Below are 24,278 nucleotides of genomic sequence, written 5' to 3'. Positions count from 1 at the left end.
AAAGTACTCTTCAAATTTGAAGAGGGGAAAGGAAGAAAAAAATTCAAGACTTGTAAGTTGGTTATTTCCAAAAGTACTGTAGATATTTCAAATTATTGGTACCACAGACAAATTAGCACACAAAATGTGCATTATCTTCAGCAAGGAAAACAGGAAAGTACACAGGGGAATAATGTGTTGCTTTGAAAAAATGAGATTTCCAGCCTTATGTGAAGGACTTGCCTTTAAACTAGATAACCTACATGGTAGACCTAGCAGGCTTATATACTGTCTGCACTGGTCTATTCTAACTGCTCAGCCATTGCCTCAGTTGTTTCCTACACTGCATAAAAAGCAAAAAAACAATCTTTGATAGCTGTGAAAGGCAGAATGCCAACAATAGCTGACTTCTATACAGCAACAGTGTTCTGTTCTTCTAAGTTTAAAGGGCTGGAATGTTTGAGCAAGAGTCTACCATGGGTTTTATTTTATCCTCCATCCACTCCAGAACTGTATCTCACCTCCCAGGTACTTCTTCACTTCTGCAACTTCACAGAGCAAGGCATCAAACAAGACTTTTATAAAGAAGTTATCAAGTTATCCAGACTAATGCTGACAAAAGAATGAATTATCACTGTTGTTGGCAACAAATTATTTCAAAAGACTAACAAAAAAAAAGTCAGTCCCCTTTGAAGTTGTGGAATTCTGCATTGTTTCCTTCCCACAAATGACAACTTCTAATCGTATTTTCTGTAGAATACATTAAAACTATGCAGTATTTATATATAAAGTTTTGTTCAATCTGACTGCAGAGTAGTACATCAATAACTCATAAGTTCAAAGAGTCACAGAAGGGCTTGGGTTGGAAGGGACCTTTGAAGATCATCTAGTTCCACCCCAATTTCTTAGAAAAAGTGCAGCAGGCTCATTTTAACCTTGCTGGATCCTTCATCTATTAAAACTGATAGCCCATAAAAATGTCAACATTTACGATATGGAATGAAAACTGCCCACAAGAACTGCAAGGTAGTACAATTTATCATCTTGATGCTTTTTAATTAATTGTAATCAGTGGGGTTTTCAGCTAATTGAACTGCTTAACAACACTACTGCAGTTAGCATTAAGCCAGTTTGCCATCATGCTCATAAACTAAAGCAACTTTCTCTTAAAACATAAAAAAACAACTCCATAAAACTCATTCAGTCTGGTATTTCATAACAGCCATTCCAAAAGTTTCTAGAAAGCTGTTGTTCTGTAATTCTAGAAGCCTAGCTTGTATTCATGCTTTCACAGAAGCTCTCAAATCAGTTGCCAGGTACTAAAACATCAGACAAATGCAGCTGCAAACAATGGATCAAGTGACTTTGAGTCACAATTTTTACAATCTGAAGTGAATGCTATTAGTTTCCTTTGTTTAATTACAGTTGATTTTGTCATGATACATTTTTCTAATCTAATTTTCATTAAAACAGCTACTTAAATTTGCATATGGTTTTCTGTAAGTGAAGTACTTAGCTTAATTACTTATTATTCTGAAAAGCACTATTAATTTCTGTAGTAGAAGTGTGCTTGACTCTGGATATCTGCCTAGAGCTAGTATAAAGATTCATTTTTTTCAAAATTCAAGAAAAATGAAATTATTTCTTTCCATGACAAAAAACAGACCTTTTGGTATAAGTCCATGTTCATTTTAAAAAGCTAGTAAAAGCAGTTAGCCAAAATACTTGTTTTTAAACACTGTAAGACCTCAATGAGGCAGGTCAGTCATTTACAGCCCAGATGCTCTGACAGTGATGGACAGCATTCTTTGTACAGGTATGATACAAGTGCAGTAACCCAAGACAATAAGGTTTAGTAAGTCTAGTGTTGCATGTACAACTACTAAGTACAACTTCCAAATGCAAGTGTATACCTGAAGACAATGTAAGGTGTACAGAGCTAAGTTAGAGAAGGAGCTTTTCCTGGAGTGCCTGCAAATAAATACCTGTATCCAAGATGCTCCTTAGTGAGATGTATTCCAAATATGCTAAACTGCTAGGCTGGCTTAACATTTATGAAAAGACAGAGTGGAAAACTTGCATCTTCTTTTTAAAAGGTAGGTTTACATGCATAAAGCAGCTCCTAGAAGGATTAATTTTTCTAAGCAGTCACATGTCAAAAGAATGGATCCATCTTTCTCTACCCACTGATCTGCCAAGCCCAAGCTACTCCTTCATCAGCTATTAAGTCTTACGGGTGCTTCTTTTACCTGCCAGTCTCAATAGGCTAAACCAAGACACTAGTGCTCTTTGTAATAGCTGTGATACCTCCACAATCTTCAAGATTAATGCAATATATGCAAATCTGTTTCTAGCTGAGTACATAGTGGAATAGTGGACTGCTAAAAACAAACTTTAAAGCAGAGGGAGAAACTATTGCTGTACCAGGGGCTGAAAAGAAAACATTTTATGAAGAGGAGGCAGAAGAAAGACCATAACAACAGAAGGAATACTTAGGCATGAGATGTTGACCAAATAATAGACTTGAGTTCTGAACGTTTGTCCTAATCATTATGATTGTATCTTACACTTTTTATAGAAGTTGAAAGGAAGCTGTAGATAAACCTAGAGAAAGGAAAAATACAGCTGGGTAAGGAGTAGAGGAAGGGGAAAATCAAATAACCCATTTCCTAGAGAAAAGGAGCACTTTTCCAAAAAATTGAAGCTGCTGGGTACTTACCAGTGTCATGATACCCAGTCTGTCCACTTCCCGAGCTGGACTATGTGGAATCCGCCTTGGGGTGGAGCGGCCACTGCCAGGGGGGGAGGAACCAGCAAGGGAACCAGTTGCACAGGGAGGAGGAATGGAGCTCATGGAGCGGAACCGGCCGTGGGCATCCAAGCTGCCACTACCCACTCTGCTCTCAATCTCCTCGGCACGCTGCTCTGTGTTTTCCTTTTCTTCTTGTATAAGTCTAGAAGAAAAAAGTTTCAAAAGGAACATGGCTTTCAAAGAAGCACCATATGAACAGAAAGGCTGACTTGGGCATGAGAAAGAAGGAGCACTTGGCAGGCAAAACAGCTACACTGAAAAATCTTCTCATCCAATCTGAAAAAGCACTACTGCTGTCACCAGCGTGGCAGGGGCTTCTGTCACATAAATGGGGGTGAAGACAAAGGACCTGAAAATAGTAGTGAGGCACAAGCAAACCAGTTGCTCCAGTCAAACCTCTCCCCAAGACACCAAATGGGAAACCACAACTTTCTGAGTAAGCACCCAAAAAAAATCTCTGGTGTCACAGAAATGATTTTTTATCAAAACTTTAACAGCAGATACACCATACCTAATCTCTTTGTTGATTGCATCCAACTGTTCTTGAAGCATCATGGCCAAAGTCTGAGCATCAGCCTGACCACTTGGTGACAGTAGATCAACTGAACTGAATATAGTCTCTCTGTCATCCTCAATATCAGACACATCAACATCACTTTCAAATGCTTGTGCCACATTTGCCAACACACTTGCTTGCTGGGCTCGCTCCCAGTCCTGCTCGTTCAGAGTTTGAACCTAAGACAGCAAATAAATAAATAAATAAATTCAAACTCAAACGGGAAAAACATGACATTTCTACTAAAGTAATTTTTAGAAAGCCCACTTACATGCTGAATGCATCCATCCAGACAGCAAGGTTTAGAGAAAAGTAAAAAAATAAAGCTATCATGTAAAAAACTTGACATCTTACACGTCAGTGAAATTTCACAATGGACAGCCTCACTGAATAAATTAAAATGTTACATAGATCGTTGCTATGTATACTCTAAATTACAGCAGAATTTTGCTATCAAATCCAATGATAACTTTGGAATCAACTTTATGTAATGAGAACTTATGTGTCCTTAAAGAGACCTGAAATTGCTTGCAGAACAGCAACGTGATAGAATAGTGTATAGGAAGAGAAGCAGGACTATTTCAAATGGTATTTTACAGGCTGATCATACTTAACAACAAATTTGACTTAAAAATACATAATTTGCAATAATCTGTTAACAATTAAAAAAACTAGTAGCTGTGCATTAGTTAGCAAACCAGGATATATAAAACCCAGCAGTTTATTGCTATCCACTCCTATTGTAAAAACTCCTTGCAATAGATTGGTCTCATCTCATCTACTTCTGTTGCCAAAGTCTTATTTTTATCTTCATTTCAGAGCTCTCTTACCTTGGAAGGTTCATCTCTGAGAGCTGCCAAACGTCCTTTCTGGGGACGCCTTAACACTGATGAGGTGCCATAGGAGTCTGTGTGGGTGTCAGTCACAGAGGAAGATGTCACAGGGTATCTGAAGTCTGCTCTGCTACAACACAAAACATTTTATCCTCATCAAGGGAGGGGAGAAGCTCAAAAACAAACCAAAATACCCACCCAAATGTTTCCTACTGTCCCACTAGTGCCATTTTTTTTTAAGCAGTAAAAAAATGGATTTATATGCTCCGTAAGGAGTAAGTTTCATAGCTATGACTGAAGTATTTTCTGTTATAATAGATAAAACTACATTTAGAAAAGTGATTAATATTAAAGAAACTAGAAAAAAATAACTACAATGAAGTGCTGGTACCTATGATGAAGTGTTGTGGCTCTTAGTCTGACTTGGTCAGTTTCAGCCCTTAATGTTTCAACATTTAACACAAGTTGATCCTGTAGAAATAGATAAAATACAAAACAATACCCTTTACAAAGAAGTCAGTGTCAAATACTGATTTCTAAACTAAATTTCTTTTCAACTCACTTCTACAAAATTCAGAAGTAACAGATTTTAAAATATGCCCTTCAACGATGTAAAAAGTAACAACGGTTTTTGCTACACACAAAACTGCACCATCACAAAGGGGCATAAAGAGTAACACTGTTGCCTCTCTACACTGTGACTAGTTAATGACAATGTATATTTTAAAACAGGTACTAAATAATGTTAATATATTAACAACTTTACTATAAGTTATAATATTTAATACGGATCAAGAAGATTTTTTTAACTCTGTGCACAAAAGGTTCTAAAATAATTCACTTTTAACCTGGACATTTTTTTAAGCTCTAGAAACTCAGAATTTAAAACAGAAATATAATGAATGAGAAAAATGAAAGACTAATAAAAAGTAGCTGATGCTGAACATCTGTGCCTCGTGTGAAAACTGCTGGCCTACACATACAAAAATCCAAAGCACATTCTGAAAAATATCCTGAATGCCTCCTTTGTTTTACTACAGCAGCACAGCCTCTAGTTTGATTTGGGGAGAAGCAGTACACCTAGGATCTCATAAGCAATAACAAGTATATTTCAGAACAGATACCATGACCAAAAAAAATAAATAAATTAAAAAATCAATTGTCACTGCTGAAGGACACAAAGACATGAAAGGCCCCATCACTTTTATTCAAGAAAGGAACTTGTCAGCTCCACGATGAGCTAAAAACACCAGACAGTTGCTATTGCAAAGGAGTAGTCAAGTCTAAGAAATAGCTCTTCCTGGCCCCCAATTTTTACAACTTAGAGAGAAAAAAAAAAACAACACTCAAACAAGGGCTTCATGATACTTAGTTCTTTTAGAAAAAAAACTCATTAAAAAAACCAACACAGTATTATAATTTCTCTTTCCTTTTTGCTGTTCAGGGTCATATGTACAACTGTATGAAAATTCTATTCAATCTCCAGACTCTGGCAAATTGCCAACATATTGAGCCACTTTACATACTCAGAAGCATGTTAAGTCTTTGAATAAGATGCCATTTTACTTACAAAATCGTTATAAAACTGAGACACACAATACCACAAAAAAAGCAATAACAGCCCCCTTCTTTTAAACAGAACAGGTAATGTTCAGTTTTATGGGGGAATTAAAATCTGGCCCTGCTATGTAGCAATGCAACCATTACTTTCCAACACAGCATTTCAGAAACATGCACTGTACCTTTTCATGCTGCAGCTCCTCTATTTGTTTTTTTGCATTTTCAATTTCTCGGATAAGTGAATTCTAAAATAAAATGTATCACAAATTAAGTTACTTATAAAAGCTTTCAGCTCTTAAACCATAACCATGATAGGTATCAAAAACGTTCAGTCAACACTATACAGATGCATCTGGGGTTACAGATACTTTTCTGCTTACACCATTTCACTGTGATTACAGTTGAAGGTTTATCTTTTCAGGTGTACAGCCCTCTAAACAATGGGTTTAGTAATAATGCATAAAAATTTAACAACAATACTAGCCTTTAAAAGTTCTGTTTGACAAAACTGGTTAAAAAAAAAAGAATAAACAAGCAGCTAAAATAATTCAAAGTAGTTCACTAAGTGGTTACTAAGGCATTACTGGCTATTATCTTTATATTATTTTCAGTTGCCTGACCTACAAAATTATTCTACAGTGATTTCTTGCATGTAACATTCCTCCACAACCACAACACTCAATGACTTACAGGCCCTCATTAACATCAGAGCTGGCATCTCTGCAGTTATACCATGACTTCAAAACCATTCCAGTAAATATACATATTTATGACTACTACAGTCTCTTTACTCAAAGCAGTTTCTAAATTCAGATGAAGAATCCCCTGAGAATTAAGAAACATTTGAAAGCGACAAGAACAAATTTGAACTATTGTATTTGTATGTGATACCAAGGAAAAGAAAGATCAGATTCCCCCTTCTAATTGGAAACTTTTAACTGTGTCACCTTTTTTTTTTTTCCTTTTCCACCATTGCAAAAAAACTCTGCTAAACACATTTCCTTGAGAGAAGCAGGATTATTATTTGCATCTCTAAACGTGTAATAAAAGTTTTATGCATGAACAAACAAATAATTCTGGGAAAAAAGCCCAAGTGATCAGAAGGAAGTCTTCAAATTTTATCTGCATGTTTCTTCCCAACTTATCATAAAATAATGAGTTGGAAGCCATAGCAAGAATACTTTCCTAGAAAGTCACTCACGGTGAAGGACAACTAGATTTTCCTCATTATTCATGAGGGTAAGTTAGGGTTTGGAAGCTAAAGGGGAATTAGGGTCAACCCTAAGACAACCCCCAGTATTCAAGCATTTTAAAAAAATAAACAGTCAGCTGTTTTGCAGATATTGACTTTATAAGGACTGTTGTGACATTGTTGATGTCATAACAAGACCCATAAGAAGTATGAGGAGAAGCTGGTGATCTTGAAAATAGTGAAATTAACTAAAAACCACAAGACAAAGTTTTCAGCCTTAGAAGCCTAGAAAGCTAGAAAAGCTAGAAAAAGCTAGAAAGCTAGAAAGCTAGAAAGCACCTTTATCATTAACTCAAAGGATGAGAATCAATAGGACCTACATGTGTTCTGTACTGCCTGATCCCTCTCAACTCCCAACGTGCAAAAGAAGGGAGAAGAATGAACTAAATCTTTGTAATGATCTGAGTGGAGCACAGTCCTGAAATTCTGGAAAGTCATGTCAGATACCTGACTTAATGGTTTATCAATGAGAGCTGAGTTGACATGAATGCAAGACAAAGTAAACATTTATTAAGGTGTGAATACATCATTATATATTGCAACAGAACCATTTTATCACCATGACTTTGAAACAAAAGCCACTCAAGCTTGTATTGAAACATTTCGCTAGATGTGCATTTCACTCTTCAGTAAAAGAAACTAAGTATTTTTTTTAATCCAAACAAAGCAATTCCAAGTCATCAACAAGCAAAGTGCAACTCTAGAAGACATTGCTTTGTTTGATGCAGAACAAGGGAATCCTTAAAGGCAGGCATAGAAGAAAAACCTGCAAGAAACTAGACCCAAAAGGAGAAGGGAAACAAACAGAGTAAAATATGTAACAAGTTAGAAGATTAATTGAATCCAGGAGAAAGCCCTGAGATGTGCACTGACAACACAGGGAACAGTCCATTTACATTCATATAACCTGTCTCAAAATTATCTACTTGGGAAGAAAATGCAAGATTGTTTCAACTTGCAAGAATCCCACCATGACTCAGGGTAACGGGTAGAGACAATAACAGTGGGAAACAAGGAAACTGAATAGAAGAGGTCAAAGTTCTAGCCCTAATCCTTTAGACTTCCTGTATTACACTGGATGAGCCTATTTATGCAGTTCACACCAGCCAACTAAGAAAGGAAAAAGCTTCTTAAAAGATGCCTACTCAAAACTGTAGTAAAATGCCCAGGGACAATCTCAACAAAAATCCTACAATATTAAGAACTTATTTTCAAAATCCACACTAGAAAACAGCTTTAACAGAATCTACTTAACAAACATGTCATATTTATTTACTGACTTTACAGGCACATTGCAAAACACACAAACGACTACAGAATGCTGAAGATCTAAGTAATGTATATGTTGGAATGTGACATGTTACCTTATCTTCCAAGGCAGCCATTCTTTCCTTGAGATGAAGCTGAAGCCTCTCATTAGATTCAGACAGGAGCTTATCAACCGTTTCTGACAAACGTTTATTATGTTCCTCATTCATCTTCTCTCTCTGTCTAGCCTAAGATACATAAAAGCTACTGAAATAACTTAATTTACAGTATCTATAACAACTTCAAGGTTGCAAAGCCAGCAAGCTTTCTTTAATCCAAATACATATTCTTTAATAGAAACACTTTTCCAAGGGAATAAGGAATCTTGCATGTACCCCCAAGACTCTGTAAGGGAGTTTAAGGGACACATAAAAGACTTCAAAAGCTGCTGAATAGATCAGAAGCTTGAAAAGCTGAGCTTACACTTCAAGAAAAAGCAGATTTCAGAACCAATTCCATTATTTATAACCAAGGAACTAATTTTTTCAGAGTCAATTAGTTCAGCAAGTTTTTGATCTGTCTGCTCATCAGCAGGTATGATTAGCAATTAGGTGTTTCCAAACATATCTCAAACTTTGACTGGAAACTTCCAGCTTTGTCTTGGAATTTAATGCCAGTCATAGTATCGTGGCTCAAATCTCCCAACTATCAGCCAGCCTGAACTCTGGTTTTATTTTAGAGATGAGAAATAAAACCAACTTTGCTGAATGCTAGGCAGCCATGAAGAAGATCAGATTCTTTCTTTCAGCTTTGTATTTTTGCCAAAAAAAAATAATAAAATGTATGGTACCCTTTGCAGCTCTTGATTCTTTTCTTCTAGCTGAGCTTCCATCTGTCTCAGTCGTTCTTCTATATTGCCATGTCTTTCCTCAGCCTGTCAATTTGAAAACAAAATCAGAACGTTGTTTTTTAAAAAAGGCTTCAAAAGCATAGAAACATTGAAGCACAACAATGTATCTGACATGCTTTGCACAACTGCCATTTATGGTAATACACAATGCAGAACAGATGCTTTTCGGTCACTAAAATAACCTAGTAAGATTTCAAATATTAAGTAAGAAAATTATGAAGTCTCTCACCCCTAAGTACCATGAATTTGCTATTACTTGCAAATGAGTTTGCAGCAGCAGCTCACTCAAATCCCCAAGAATTAAAAAGAAATTAATAAAAAAAACCCCAAACTAAATGCATTTTCAGCTTTTCCTCACTACCCTAGACGACATGGCCCTTTGTTAGTAATCATGACAAAGCAGAAAGCAGCAAGCAGAAACAAGGACTAATATACAGATTCTACCTTCCTAAGCTTGGTGGTAAGTTCCAATACTTTAGCATCTTTAGCAGCAGAGCTCCCAGGAGACAAAAGGTCAGACTACAGAGCCAGTTAGGGACAGGAAAGATAACAGGGAAAGAAATGAAACTGAGACTTGAAAAGGAAACACATACACTTGAAAAGGCTCATTTTCAGTTACTACATATAATTCTTCAGACTTCATTATTTCAATTGCAGCCTCCTAAAAATCTGGGTATTAATGAGTGACATTACTTCTCCCTCTCTTCCCACATTCCTCACTTGGTTAACAGTGGAAAAAATTTGGGGTTCCCCTTCAGAAATAGTTCTTGGTTTACAATACTTTATGCCTATTACTGAATTAATTTTAATAAAAACAACAAAATAATAATTTAGATTATTTTTTGTAACATTAAGTTAACAGAAAACCTGCTCAAGTGTCAAAGAGCAGAAATTAAAAACAAAAAAAGAGTAAATCAGAGTGTGTTTAGTGTGTTCAGAGATAAACAGAAAATGCAGAAAGCAACAAGAAACATTTCTGAACTGGCTGGGAGAAAAACAGAAACACACTGTTACAAAACCAACACTAGGAACAGATTTTGTCTAGCAGGAGGCCAACAGAGAGGACAGTCTTGGGGACACTGTTCAATTGACCCACCTTTGAAAGTGCTGCAACTCTCTGTGCCAATTCAGCTTCCACCTCTGGCAAAGTTTCAGCTTTTCTCAGAGTCTGCTGCAGCTTTTGCTCAGCTAGTTCCAGTCGTTCTTGCAACTGCCTGTTCTTATCTTCACTCTACACAGGATTATGAGAAGCAAATGTTTAGTGTTAAAATGATCATGAACTTTCAAAGATAATACCTTTATAAATGTCCAAAACTAGTTTCATAACCAAAGATGTAGCATCCACCCCTCCATTCCATGGGAGAATTTTTTTCTCTAGAAATTTTTTTCTGTAGACAATTTTGTGTATTCTGAAAGCTCCTGTATCAACAAATAAACATGGGTATGGGAAACAGCATAGAGCAAGTTGTGAATTTTCAGTGTTAAGGCTGTGCTAAGTCTTTGAGTTACATCAAAGAAAAAAATCCTTCATAATTTAAATAACACTATGCTTATTACCACAACGTTTATTTTTGAAGTGTGTAACAACTTCTTTTAAAAATTACACTGAAAGGGACTTCTCTTGTTGAGTAAGAGTTGCCTGGCTGAAAGTGATGGTCTAAACAACTAGTTATGGTTTTAAGTAGGGCTACTTCATGTCAACCATATGTGGAATTTCCTCCCACAATATGGTAACATTTACGTCTACTATGGGCTATAAAAATCACTACACAAGTTTTAAAACTGTTTCAGCTTAGAATGAGTAATTCTCACACACAAAACTGAAGATGCTCACAGATAAAAATCTGGTTAACAGGGAAAGCAGCCCTGATGCACTATGATCAAATGCACCAAAATGCTCAAAACCATTTCCCCAGCCCAGTAAACTGTCTCATCTTCATCTCCAGGATAAAACTCTGTAAAACACACTCCTCCAGTTACTGAAAAAATAATCACTAATAGCACATTACAGATAAAGCTTATCTCCCTAAAAGCCAAGTGCTTTAGTACAGTCTGAACATTAATTATTTCCATTAGCTTTATGCTGAGCAAAATGTACTGTCTCTGATTTCAAATAACAACCTGTCGGTGCATGGAGTCTTTAGTGGCAATTTCATTTTCAAGTTTATCATTGAGGTCATGGACAGATGTAGCTTCACGTTGAGCAGCGAGGTAGCGTTTCTCAAGAGTTGTAATTCTCTCTTCCATGTCTTCCTTTTGGGCCATAGTCTGTGCATGAAACAAGACAGAATTTAGAATATAAAGGATGATTCATCCATGAGCAAAGAGGGAGGAAAACCCACAAGCCAGAAATAGTAATTTTTAAAAATCTGATACACTGTATTATGTCTCTCAGTAAAAAGATAAAGTAAAAAGAATAGTCTCACTTTGGCTTACAAGTTCAATGGCTTTTTTAAAAAAAGCCTAACAGTGAATGCTTAAAAAGATTGTTCTTTATTATATTATACCACAGATCTTTACTTCCTGGGGAGAGTTAATAGTGTTCTTGGATTTAACTAAACTCCATTTCTATTTAATAAGGACACAGCACACAGCAACACACAGGACCTTGGGGTTTAGTGATTGATCAGTAACTGTCAAACCACACCACTGAAACTGAAATCATTCTTTAGCCATGTGCATCTTTACATATGAAAAAAATTAAGCTTAGCATTTATAACAAGATGAAGAGACTTTTCAAGAACATGTCAAAGTTCATAATGCTACATCTATGGCTGAATATATTTGTGAAATATATAGTAGATAGATCAATTCTGAACACAAATCTTCTTAAGCCACTGGTATTTTAAACAAAACACAGCACCATCATGTTCTGAACAATTTTTTCTCACCTATCAAACCACAGAGACACAAAAGCATGAAGGTCTAACTAAGCAACAAGGACACTGAAATGTTAAAAAGCATTTGTGACAGCACAGATTCTGACAGTTTATTCCTCACCTCTCGTACATCTCTCTGTAACTTTGTATTCATTTCTTCAGATTTAATTAAGTCTTTTCTAGCTGTGTCAAGATCTTCTTCCAGCTCTGTTACTCTGCTAGACAAGGCAGTGAGACGTTCCTTCATCTGTGTCTGCTCTTTGTTTTGCTTATCTATGATGTCTTGGAGTTCAATTACTTTAGCAAGATTTTCATCATGACATAAAGAACCATCAGAAGATCGCTGTAAAGCAGGGAAAAATAATTACGTTACACCAATTTGAGAAGTATATTTACCTGTAAACACCACCTCCTCAAGAAAATTTTATTATTGGATAGACTGAAAAAACCAAACTTTTGGCAACTGAGACTTTTAAATGAAACGATCACTCAAAATCTTTTATCATAATTTAAAATTAAAATATTATGGTTAACGATTAAAAATCAGACATGAGCTAAAAAAAGTAAAGAGCTCTACCTTCCCATTTGTGGTTGGTGTATTTTCTTGTTCATGATTTATATCCAGCATCCCATCTGGAAGTGTTTTCTTCTGATTATTTTGCTCTTTCAGAATCATTAACTAAAAGGGAAGAGAAGTTTATATACATATGTTTCAAGTCAATTCCTTTCTCACAGCTGCAACAGCAAAGGAGCAAAACAACAACCACTGATTTCAGTACAAGGTATGTATTAATAAAATATGGCACAGACACTCAAAACCTTATGACACTGCAACCCAAAAATTCTCATTTTGAAGCCACAGGAACTCTTTGGGTTTTTTTGTCGGGGTTTAATTGTTGGGTTGGGGGACACAGGGGGCACTGAGGGCTGTGGATTTTTTTTCCTTTCCTGCTCTTTCAAAGTGAGCAAGTTTAAAATTATAGTTATATCATTTGGTAAAAAAAAAAAAAAAGAAAAAAAAAGCAAACACAAGAAGTGAAACTGAAATTACTGTGTATAAATATTGACTATAACACCCACAAAGCAAACATGGAGACATTTTTTAAAAAGAAACCTACCTCTTTATGTGTAGTACCTAGTTCTTCTTCCAGTAAGCTACATCTTTCAAGTGCTACTCGTAACCTCTCCCTTACCTGAAAGAGTAATTTCAAATAATTTGAAATAATTTAAAGGAAAAATAAATCAATTTCACTCTTGCCATGCTACCATACCCTTTCAGGGAGTAAATAACACTACTTCCATTATACTTAGAGATCTGCTTAATTCTTACATACTTCTTACTTACATATATGCTACAAAAAACCTTCTAGAGAAACAGCATGTATCTAAAATCTAGCTTGCTTTTTTGTCATAAACAAATCCTATATTAACATGACCTGTACATTTAGGCAAGAATTGAACACATCCAGGATTTGCCCATCCTATTGTAGGGCACAGAGCATGTATGCCTTTGCTTATTTACAGGGAAGAGGAGACAGAATTTTACTTACAGTAATTTGCCAGGCTTTCGTGACCTGTTTTCTATAAAGTCGGGCAAACTGTGAGTCGGCAGTAAAATGCACAGTAAACTTTACCACTTGCATATCCTGTTGCCAACATCAGGCACAATCAAAGGGTGGAGTTCCTTTAATTCAGCTTTATTTTATATCACAGTGTAAGCAGATTTCTCTCCTGCTGTTCCCTCTAGCCCATTTCTTTTATTTCATAACCAAACAGCTAAGTCCTGATATTACACTAGCAAGCAAATACCTGCACTCCTACAACAAATATATTGCCCCTGAACCATTCTTAGTTTACATTTAATAAAGTACTAGAATAAACTACAGCACCTTGCTTTAGTGCAACATATTCATTTAGGAGGACAGTTACTAATGAAGTTATAGCAAAGTCACTATCTTAATACAAAGAAAAGTTCAGAGAGCCTGACTTGTACAACTTTAGTGCAAACAACTGCCTGGTCCACACGAAAGAGGGCACACGATGAGATGATGTCAGCTACCATATTTCATTACCTTTTCATCAAGGGCTTTGTGGTGTTCAAATAAAGATTTTAGTGCTTTGAGAACTTCTACTTCACTAGAAACTCCTGCTGGAGACTGAGCTTGTCTCTTTACAACTGTCATTCTGAGAGATCGCTCATGCCTGGAGACAAGACACTCCAAATGTTCCAGTAACAGCTAAGACAAAACAAAACAAAGAAACCATGTTTATTCCTTTTCTGCACGGCTGCAGAAAACTTTGTCTCCTAAAACATCAAGCTTTGAGTTGTAAGCTTCAAATCGGAGAGCCAACAACTTGCACCAAGCATAAGCACCCATTTTTAACATTTCACCCACATTAGAAGAGAGATCAGAGCTATTTCCCTCCTCTCTCAGACTGGCTTTTAAATGAGGTTTTTACTTAGCCAGGACTTGTCAGCTCTGCCACCAATCTGAGGAACTGCTTGTCATGTATCAGAAGGATACATGTAGGAAACGCTCTCAGTTGGAGAACAACTGTTCTGCTGGCAGCAATGTACCCTGCTGGAACAGATCCCTTCAGCTTGTCAGCTCTGTTCCACTGATGTGGGGTGTTGTATGATTACAAAACTCCAACAACAAGCAAGCTGAGTGTCAGACAGCAGTGCAGTCTCACAAGCTTTTCCTGATTCTGCACAGCAGTGTTTGGAGCTGTGCTTAAGCTTCCAAACTTTCTTAATCAACACACCATCACACATCCAGAGACATTCATGTGCAAATATCAAGGAAAAACTACTTTTAGCTTTTCCAATTCAGTGTTCAGTGTTTTTCTCCATGTAGCTGAATGCTTTAACAGTGGAAATCTTGGAGAAGACAAGGAACTAACCCTTGTGTTATTTCTTTCTGCTTTCAGTTCAGCGATTTCTTCTTCCCTTTCAAGCAGCTGCTCCCTGCAAACATTTAGCTCTTTCGTAAGTGCTGCAAATTCCTGAAATAAACCAGACAGAAATGTAAGCACATCAAATATCGGGATATAATGAGAGCAGATTCATATGAACATGACATGGTTTCTTGCAGCATTCATTTCAGATGTCTAAAGCAAATACAATTGTATTAGTCATGCTAAGAAGGCTTAAGTTCAAACACTTAGAACCGTTACACTGTCAAGTACAAAGATAAAAGATGTTTGACCAGTACTTTTGAGAACTCAATGCAATTATCTAAATAGGGGTACCCCTGGTAAGCAAAGGGAAAATCTATTTGTAATATTTTTTGTTATTGTTTCCAAAAGTTGTGATTTGTTATTTTTAAATAATTGCTAAGGGAGATATGAAAAACCGGGGCACTAAGCAAAAACAGAACCCAGCAAAACATGTTAAATCTCAAGTCAGTATTTAATTGTGAGAGACAATGCTTAACCCTGGCATCTACCAGAATACACAGTTTACTTCTTCACAGTAAAAGAATATCCCTGAAATTTCATCACTGGAGGACTCAGACTTTGATAGGTATTTATCAATCCAATTTAAATACAGCAATTTAATTAATACCTACTTTGAAATCCCTCAGAATGAAACTGCAACTGCCCTTTCCCTATATACCTGCTAGGAATTTCAGAGGATTAAAAAAAAAAAAATCACAGTTTTCTAGAAGCTTAAACTCCTCAAAAGGCTTTCCCTTCAAAGTTAATATGGCTTTCACCAAACAAAACTGAAATCAACTGAAATAGTACATGAGATAAGAAGTCATCAGGGAACAGGAATCAAGTTAACATACAGCTGTTACTGCACAATTATCTGAACACTTCTGAACACTGAGGCTAGTCAAGTTCAAACTAAGAGAGGGTAGATTCAGACTACATGCACAGCAGAAATTTTTCACAATGAGGGTGAGAAGTTGTAGATGCCCTGGAAACACTCAAGGTCAGGTTGGACAGGGCTCTGAGCAACCTGATCTAGTTGAAGGTGTCCCTGCTCACTACAGGGGGGTTGGCTGGACTAGAATGACCTTTAAAGGTCCCTTCCTACCCCATCCATTCTCTGATTCTATGACAAAGAATAGATTTCTAAATTTTTGGGTTTCTGAATGGAATACACACCTGCACTGAGTATCAGTAACATACATCCTAAACTACTTCTTCTCTATCAACAGCCTCATTAAAAACAGGCAACACAAAAGGCATTCAAACTTTCTATCAATTCAGTGAGCATACTCTGGATAGAATAAAAGATACAACTATACATCACATCTATAAGCAAATACTGAGCCTAACCTTATCTACCTACTTAAATTTAAGTTGTAATCTGAACCACATTAGAAATAATTATTAACAGTAAGTGTGAATGCGAACATGCTTTAGAAGGGGGCTTTGAAGGAAATAATGGGAAAAAAGCTCTTTTGTGTCATCACTGCAACTTAGGATGCAAAAAATAAATACACATTGGCCACTCTAATGGCCAGTGTGCACTTCAGAAGCACTTGCATAAGAAAACACTTAAATGCTAGTAAAGAAATTAGTCTTCTCTATTGTCTAAAATAAGGAGAACACTCTAATAAACAAAACTCAAATAAGCAGATTAGTATAACTGAACTAGCCATGATCAAGACAAGGTGAACAACAGAAATGGTCAGTTAGGAAGAACATATTGTGGAAACACACTGTGCACAAACCCTGCTTCTCTACATTTTCCAAACTCTGAAAGATGTATCACTTAACAGGCAGCAGCTGCAGATCAAGTAAAAGCTTAAGATGGAGCTATTTTGCAGTAAAATTCAACATGACAGAAAACACATGCTTAAAAACAAAGGACACATCAACTAGTTATACTAGCACATCTGCAAATTCCAACATGCAGCTAAAATAAGCAGATGTAGTTAACTGTCTGCAAATTCCAAGATCAATTTGGTAAACTTTATTTTAAAACATAAACGTGACTGAGAAGACAAAAAATACTGTGAAGTCTACAGTGAAGTCTCTGAAGTCTACAGCAAAGTCCTTTGGAATTATTAATGCTGTAGGCTCTTAAAGGTTGCTGTGAGAAAGACAGGAATACAACCATCACGGATTCCATCTCCATAATTCCTCTTCCTAAAAAAAAAAAATCTGCTCATTGGAAAAACATTAGTATAGTCCCCCCTCACAGCTAATCTATCAGCAAATGACTGCAAAGAAGCCTTCATTTATTTTCCTTTTTCAATTCCTAAAAATATATATATATTTCTTTAACATACTTCATAATGTTCACATAAACCTTGAGCTGCAGTATTTCATTTGCATCCTTAAAAAAACAACAATTGACCAATTATTTTTCAAGTAAAAAGCTCTGGAAATATTAAAACAGCCTGTTCTGTAAATACAGCTACTGAAACTGACAAACACATAAAACAAACTACAAAAGGTTCCTGAGAGCGAGGTAAACAAGGAAAGGAAAAACCTACTTCAAGCTTCACAGGAGCTGCCAGAAAAGCTGACTCTACTATAAGCATCCCCTGCAGAATGCTCCCTGGTGTCTGAATTTTTCCTGTACTTTCCACATCCCACCTGTGGAAGCTTCCAAGTCTCCCAGGCAATTGATCCCTCCCAGACACACATCCCATTTGCTCCAATACAAGCGTAGGTAAACCAGAACATGGCTCCAAAGCTGCAGTTCTTCACAGGCCTTCCCTGCTTATTTTTATGTCTTTGAAAATTAAGTACTACTGGAACTACTAGAAGTACTAACAGACTCAAAGTATTTGCAGGAGACCTTGACAGAAACTCATTTTCTTGGTGGTGTTTTTGTCCTTTTCAAAGTAATTTTTAAAAAACCTTAAAATGCCAACATCAAAATTTCCAAGCATGGACACTGGTTCATCACCCTTTCTCAACTTTAAGTCACTGAACACACTAATATACATTTTCTTATCTGCATGAGCTTCATCTTCTGAAAAACAGCTGCATATTTGAAAGGAACCCTATTCACTCTTCAAATTATTATAGTACATACAGTTCTATTTCAGTGCATACTTCTGTGTAAATATAAATTGTAGCACAAATATATCATAATTACAACACGAACCATCACACTGTCAGATGACCCAAAAAGAACAATGCAGACAGGAATTTATATTGCTGCTGCATAAACAGTCTGACACGTATTGCAGGCATTGCATAATGCCCCCACTGCTGTTTGTTTTGACAAAATGTAGTTGCTTTGAGTCCCACAAACTGCCTAAGAACTAACATTGAATGTCCTTAGTTTCAGTTGACATTGCCAAAAGACATGTCCTTTCTCGTTTTAATACTTAACCTTCAACACTAGACAATGTCTGTTTTCCTCAAGCAGTTCAAAAGGAGAGAAACTTTTTATCATCTGAAAAAAGTTTGTCTCCTTATTTCTTCCTTGTCATTAGATGAAATGTACAGAAAGAACTGAAGGAAAAAGAAAAATCCTGAGAAACTTTTCTGCTTTTCCACAAGACTGTATTACTTTTCTGTAATGAAAGAGAAGACTGAGAACATCAGAACAAAGTTCTGCTCTCCTTCTGGTTGACATTAAAATATAAAATACCCCACTCTGAGGACTGACAAGAGTGGGACTCAATAAGCACTTCAGAGCACCTACAAAAATCAGTCAGAATGTTAATATACTAGATAAATATCCCCTGTTGATTGGAACATCCTTAAAAACATCCAGAAACTCAATAATAAGCTGTTTACTGAAGAAAGTAACTTTCTGAACCAACTTAATTACTCCAAATATGACACTCTTGCTGCCAGAAAGAAATACTCTCTACAAAAACCTAAAGGGAGTAAATCTGTTGTTGTGAATACATTTTCTTGGAGTTGTTGGAGCTTTTTTTGCACAAACTCCATTCTTTTTTTTTTTTTTAAAGGAATAGTGGTTTTCTACATCAACCTTCAGAACTGACCTTCCACTTTTAGTATTTTAGAGGCCACAATATAAACATCCTTCAAAAGCTGGATTAACTAGTGTCCACCTGTCACTCCTGTGCATTTCTGATGTCTGAGCTGACAGTCATTTATGATATCTCAGTGCAGCAACATTACAGCTTTCAAGGCACAGGTTCTCTTCATGTCTATTACAAGCATAATTTACAGGTTCCACAGATAGTACATCACAAACCAATAAATGCTACATGGCAAGAAAGACAGTATTTAGCTTAGAAGAAAATTGAAAACAACAGAGGTAATCCCTGAAAGTCTATTAATATAAGGTGAGTATCAGGGATGCTCTACAGACAAAAACCTGTACATTTGCTTGGAATTTGCTCAGCAAAAACATTAATTCCACACTAAAATACAACAGCATTCTTAAGTGCATAAAGAATCATGGATTACAGGCAACAAGATGGCCAGAAAGCTTCTTTAAAGGATGAAAAAATACAAAATAAGAAACATATTTTAAATGCATCAAAGGAAATATTATTTAATACTATTAAAATAGTACCTTCTGGTAACACAAGGATGAAGATGCAATTGTTGCATCTTTAGGAATATCTCTGCCAGGTATATGTCAATAGAGTTTATCTATTTAATCTCCACGTGATATTTTGTTTTACTGTTAACATTCTGTTCTGTAGCCTGCATATCAAACAAACCCTTCCAAAACCTGTAAAGTGGAAGAGAGTATGAGAAGCACAGGCCAGAGGTGAGAACCAGGGAATCTGAGATAAGTTTCCATCATACTGATCAGAATACATAGAAACCACAATTATCCAAAATTATGTATATATGTAAATGACAAATTACAGTCTTAAATAAAACAACCAAAGAAAGCCTAAATATCTAAGCTTATCAGGGCATTTCGTAGCTCCTTAATTTTAAATCTAAGGGTTTTACATAGCACACAGTGACCAATACCCCAAATTTATTTAAGATTCGTCAGTAAGCAAATTTTTGCACCCATTAAGTCACACAAATTTAGTTTGGGGGGCTTTTTTTATGATAACAATCAGAATTATGCAATACCTCAAGGGTATTTAGAGCTAAAACGGAAAAGAATTTACATGTTTTAATCATTAAATCCAGCCTTCCAAGAGAACACTGTTACACACACTTTAACAACAAATCCAGAAGAAACACAACCAACACCAATTATGCCTTGCCTGTTCTGAATAATAAATCAGACTGCTTTTAACCTTTCCTTATCTCTGGCATGTGCTAATGGGAAAGAGAAAAATCAGCCTAAAGTGTAAAGAAAAATATTTTTCTTTTCACCTAGTGAAACTAATTTCCCATATCAACCACTCTGGACTTTCTAATGTGGCAACACAAAACTTATTTCAAGCATTCAAAGACTCAGCTCTGTGAAATAAGTTATCTTTTGTTCTCAAAGACCCCAACAATTTAAAAGGGAATGTAAGAAAACTCTTAAAGTAATATTAAAATACAGTCAAACTCTAGTGTTTCAGAAAGGATTTTCATGCCCAAAGCAGCGGTTTTTCCAACCACAGCTAACTGCCCACCAGAGTAGGATACTTTGTAGCTCATAACATAACTAACATATCAACCCCTTTTCCTTTTTCTCCTTAGGCATAAGATGCTCTGTAACTCAAAAGACCACCCCTAAATAAAACACAGGTGCAGATTTCTTTACTACAAAAAAATTCTTACATTCCAACTAATGGCATTGAGATATTTTTAAATGCCTAATGCCACCTGTGGTCAACTCTCAGAAGTTTGTTTCTTCCTTGACTCAAAAAACATACCTTCTTTTCCTTTAGCAAAAACTGAGAAAACACTCCAGTGAATATTGCTGCCAGTCAGCAACTAACACTAAACCTGAGTAACTTTTGAGCATTCCAGCCCTCTTTTTTAGTATGGTATTCTTCAAGCTTACTTCTTGGGATTGACCTATCTAGGCTCTGTCATTAACACTGCTCAATCCTAAACAGGCAATTAAGTTTTAAAGTGTTTACAGTTGCATAATGTTATTGCTCTGGAATGAAACTCACTGCTTCCAGCCCACTTTGGAGCTGGAAGTAGAATCAACTGCCTAGTGTTTGACAAGCAATGAGCAAAAGAACTCTTAACTCACAGCCAGGAGGTACCAAACATATGCCCAAAAGCAAAATGGAGAAGCTTCTAGTAAGACCAAGTCTCCATGGTAACAAATAGGCTTCCAGTTACTGAGTGAGTTGCTTAAATTTATGTGCAGTGTTCACTGAGCCTGAACTACAAAGCACTAAATCTGGACTTCATTGCTAGGAGCTTTCAGGAAGCACTGCATGTTGAAGTGCAAGAAAACATAAATGGAGCAGGGTGGTATTTGGCAGCTTTGCAAGAGGAATGCAGAAGTAACAGGAAAAGGGAGGTAGAAAAACATCAGTTCTCCCTCCTGTAGCTCCCCCTCCCTGATCTTACACATTTCTGACAGACATTTCCTACTTGGGGTGTAGGGAGTAAAAGAATTGGAGCCCAAACATGGCTGGAGCCAGCCCCTCAACTCCTTGAAGGATCAGAGGTCTTCCTTTCACCTCACTAATCAATGCTCAAACTTTATACACAGTGCAGAACAGTTTGGAAAGTGAGCCCACAAACCCTAGAACACTGAGCAAAGCACAGGTCAGAGACAGGCAAGCAGGAACCACCTCCGCTCAAATCATTAACTACAGCCTGTATAAACCACCCAGACTGGCAATACTCTCATATTTCGTTTTTCTCTAAGCCCAACAAACACTGCTGTTATGTATACAAGACTAGTAGCAAAGCATCATGCAAAAATGTATCTGTGCATCACTGGAGAGCCAACAACCACTGATTATATCCTGTACTTTGCACTGCAAGGTACACAAGCCAATCTCTGAGCATCTTCCAAGCTCCACCATTAATGAGCCCTACACACAACACAGTGAATACAACAGTCACATATGCACCAAATGGTCGCCTACAAGACTGTGTGCTGGTTATGTGCTGGAAGTCAAAACTAAGCCACAGCTGCATCCTATTTTCTTCAGTGCTAAACCAACCTCTTTGTAGGCCTGAAAGTAAGGAAAGAGAACATGAAGTTGTTTAAACAAGTAAAAAAATTTAATCCAGTTACTTCTCTTTAGGTCTAACAACTTGTAGTTTACTAAGCATCTAGCAAACTAGCCTTGTGATCATTTAAAGATTTAGAATCCGTAATTTCTCCAGGTAGTTTGTTAATCTTTTCATCAACCTTAACAAATAATTGCCAGCATCTGAGGCTTGTTCAAAGTATGGTAGATCACACAGGGTGATAACCCAGAGTGGACACAACCCATTTGTACCACAGCATTTAAACTACTTTTAAAGCTACCAATGTGTATCAAAGATGACACATCAAACCAGTGATGTTTAAACTTATTTTTTTCCCCAAAGACTTTCTCCAAGTACTCAGATGGGAAGGGCAAACTTTACACGCAACTTAACAGCACGCACAGAGGATTAAAAAGAAATTAACAAATTCAACACTAACTAGAAATGCTAAGTTTCTATTTTTAAGCTACTTTCTTCTCTTGTCTTTGTAAAATATTATTTACATCGTGTCCCTATTCAGGCAACATAAGGAAGTCCAAAAGTAGAACCATTACAACAGCTGTAAGGTAACAGCTGCCTAGCAGCAAGCACAGGAAACAGAGAGGAGCTCTTCAGACTTGCATGAGGCTAAGCATCTATTCAGATGCAATGGTGGCAGAAAATCTTCTTCCACCTTATGACTGGAATCTTTTCACTGGTGCTTAAGAGTCCTTGGCTGCTCTTGGAAGTACATGGATACATCCCTTAAAAGGGCAGATCTGGCAGGCACAAAAGCATTCAAAGCCATACCGAGATTGTTCAACTTGGAAAATTGCACAAGATCAGCAAAAATACATATCGGGAAAACTTTAGTAATCATGGAAAAACAGGCTTTTCAACTTGGGATGTGTGTGGCGTCCTGGTGCAGAACTGCCCCTGTTGAGACTGGTCAATAACAACACTAATCCACTGTGCCAGTCCAAGTCCCAAAATTCCAGAAGAACACTTTACCTTAAACAGAGAAATAAGTTTAAGTCCCAAAATTCCAGAAGAACACTTTACCTTAAACAGAGAAATAAGTTTACAGTACTTGGGGGATGTTAGAAAAACAAATGCCTCTCAGTCACTCTCTGAATCAGTGAATTCTAAGGGTTTCACAATATGAATTACCACACTCCTGCACCCCTAGCCTTGTCTATTTTGATTAGTAACTAATACAGTAAGTAGTAGCACAACTTCTTAGTTGTAGCTTTAGGCATCTCCAGTTTTGGAGTCCATGTCGGTGAAGAAACCTACCCACACCCATACCCACTGTGGCAAAAGGAGAATACAGTTGTACTTAATTAAAGAGGAAGAATCTTGTAATACCAGTTTGACCAGGTATGGGACAAAACCAGTCTCCATCTTTAATAGGAAACTGTAGAGATATTTTTTTTTCCTCTCCACATAAAGTTGGTCAAGATCTCCTGGGATCCCACACAGGATTTCACAGCTTAAAATACTCCTCAAAAATGCCAAACCATGAAACAACTGCAAGATCTGCTGAGATCTGACAAGTTCAGTATTTTTTCCTGACATCCCCCATTATGAAGGCTAAACAGCTACTACTAAAGATATAACAAGACATTTTAAGTTGTAAAGAACATTGAACTGTCAGTTTCCTTGGGCAAGGAAATATGTATTTTTCCTTATATCAACTTTAAACATCCTGCTTTCAGAAGAAAGAGCACAATGCTTGCTGACATTTAACATTAAATTCTTATTACTTTAATAAATTTTAAAATATTTAATCCTAAACATTGTGTTCTAGGACGTTTAAAAAAATTAAACCTCACATGACTAATACTTCACTATATTTTAGAAATAGACCCAGGACAAGATCTGTCATGCATGACTATTTCAGTGACAAGATACTTCTGCTTGCAAAAACTGTAAGCAGCAGCTGAGGCAGTGCCCTGCCCTACTCTAATCATTCATCTTGTCCTCCAGTCCTCAGGTTTAGTTATGTGGCTAGTAGTTGTAAAGTACATTTTTCACACTCTGTTAAAAGGGAGTGCTTGGGAATATCTGCATAAGGCTGGCCGAGCCAGCCTCATTAAACAAGCATCAACACGTACTTCCCCCCCAGTGCTCTCCCATTATATATATATATTTTATTTTTTTTTGCCAAGTGATGAACACTTCAGTCTTCTAATTTCAAACTTGTTTAAGCAAGTAATATTCAATGAGGACACACATGCCTTCAGCAGG

At 36.6% G+C, this 24,278-nt stretch overlaps 1 protein-coding gene across 1 annotated transcript in view; it reads right to left on the bottom strand.

Moving 5' to 3' along the window:
* The window catches only part of PPFIA1 (protein tyrosine phosphatase, receptor type, f polypeptide (PTPRF), interacting protein (liprin), alpha 1), a 55,923-nt gene that overhangs the window by 19,724 nt on the left and 11,921 nt on the right, over window positions 1-24,278 (bottom strand). Inside the window, exons 3-16 of the mRNA XM_010007428.1 lie at window positions 14,934-15,035; window positions 14,102-14,266; window positions 13,148-13,222; window positions 12,607-12,708; window positions 12,151-12,372; window positions 11,272-11,418; window positions 10,247-10,381; window positions 9,091-9,174; window positions 8,357-8,488; window positions 5,923-5,985; window positions 4,572-4,651; window positions 4,178-4,310; window positions 3,303-3,526; window positions 2,699-2,933 (exon numbers count right to left, since the gene is read on the bottom strand). Of these exons, the coding sequence (XP_010005730.1) occupies window positions 2,699-2,933; window positions 3,303-3,526; window positions 4,178-4,310; window positions 4,572-4,651; window positions 5,923-5,985; window positions 8,357-8,488; window positions 9,091-9,174; window positions 10,247-10,381; window positions 11,272-11,418; window positions 12,151-12,372; window positions 12,607-12,708; window positions 13,148-13,222; window positions 14,102-14,266; window positions 14,934-15,035 (1,899 nt within the window). The remainder of the gene's footprint in view (window positions 1-2,698; window positions 2,934-3,302; window positions 3,527-4,177; window positions 4,311-4,571; window positions 4,652-5,922; window positions 5,986-8,356; window positions 8,489-9,090; window positions 9,175-10,246; window positions 10,382-11,271; window positions 11,419-12,150; window positions 12,373-12,606; window positions 12,709-13,147; window positions 13,223-14,101; window positions 14,267-14,933; window positions 15,036-24,278) is intronic.

Source organism: Chaetura pelagica, unplaced genomic scaffold (genome assembly GCF_000747805.2).
Source record: "Chaetura pelagica isolate M959 unplaced genomic scaffold, ChaPel_1.0 scaffold401, whole genome shotgun sequence".
Classification (NCBI taxonomy): Eukaryota; Metazoa; Chordata; class Aves; order Apodiformes; family Apodidae; genus Chaetura; species Chaetura pelagica.
Note: the sequence above shows the minus strand (reverse complement) of the source record. Positions and strands in the feature narration are given on the sequence as shown.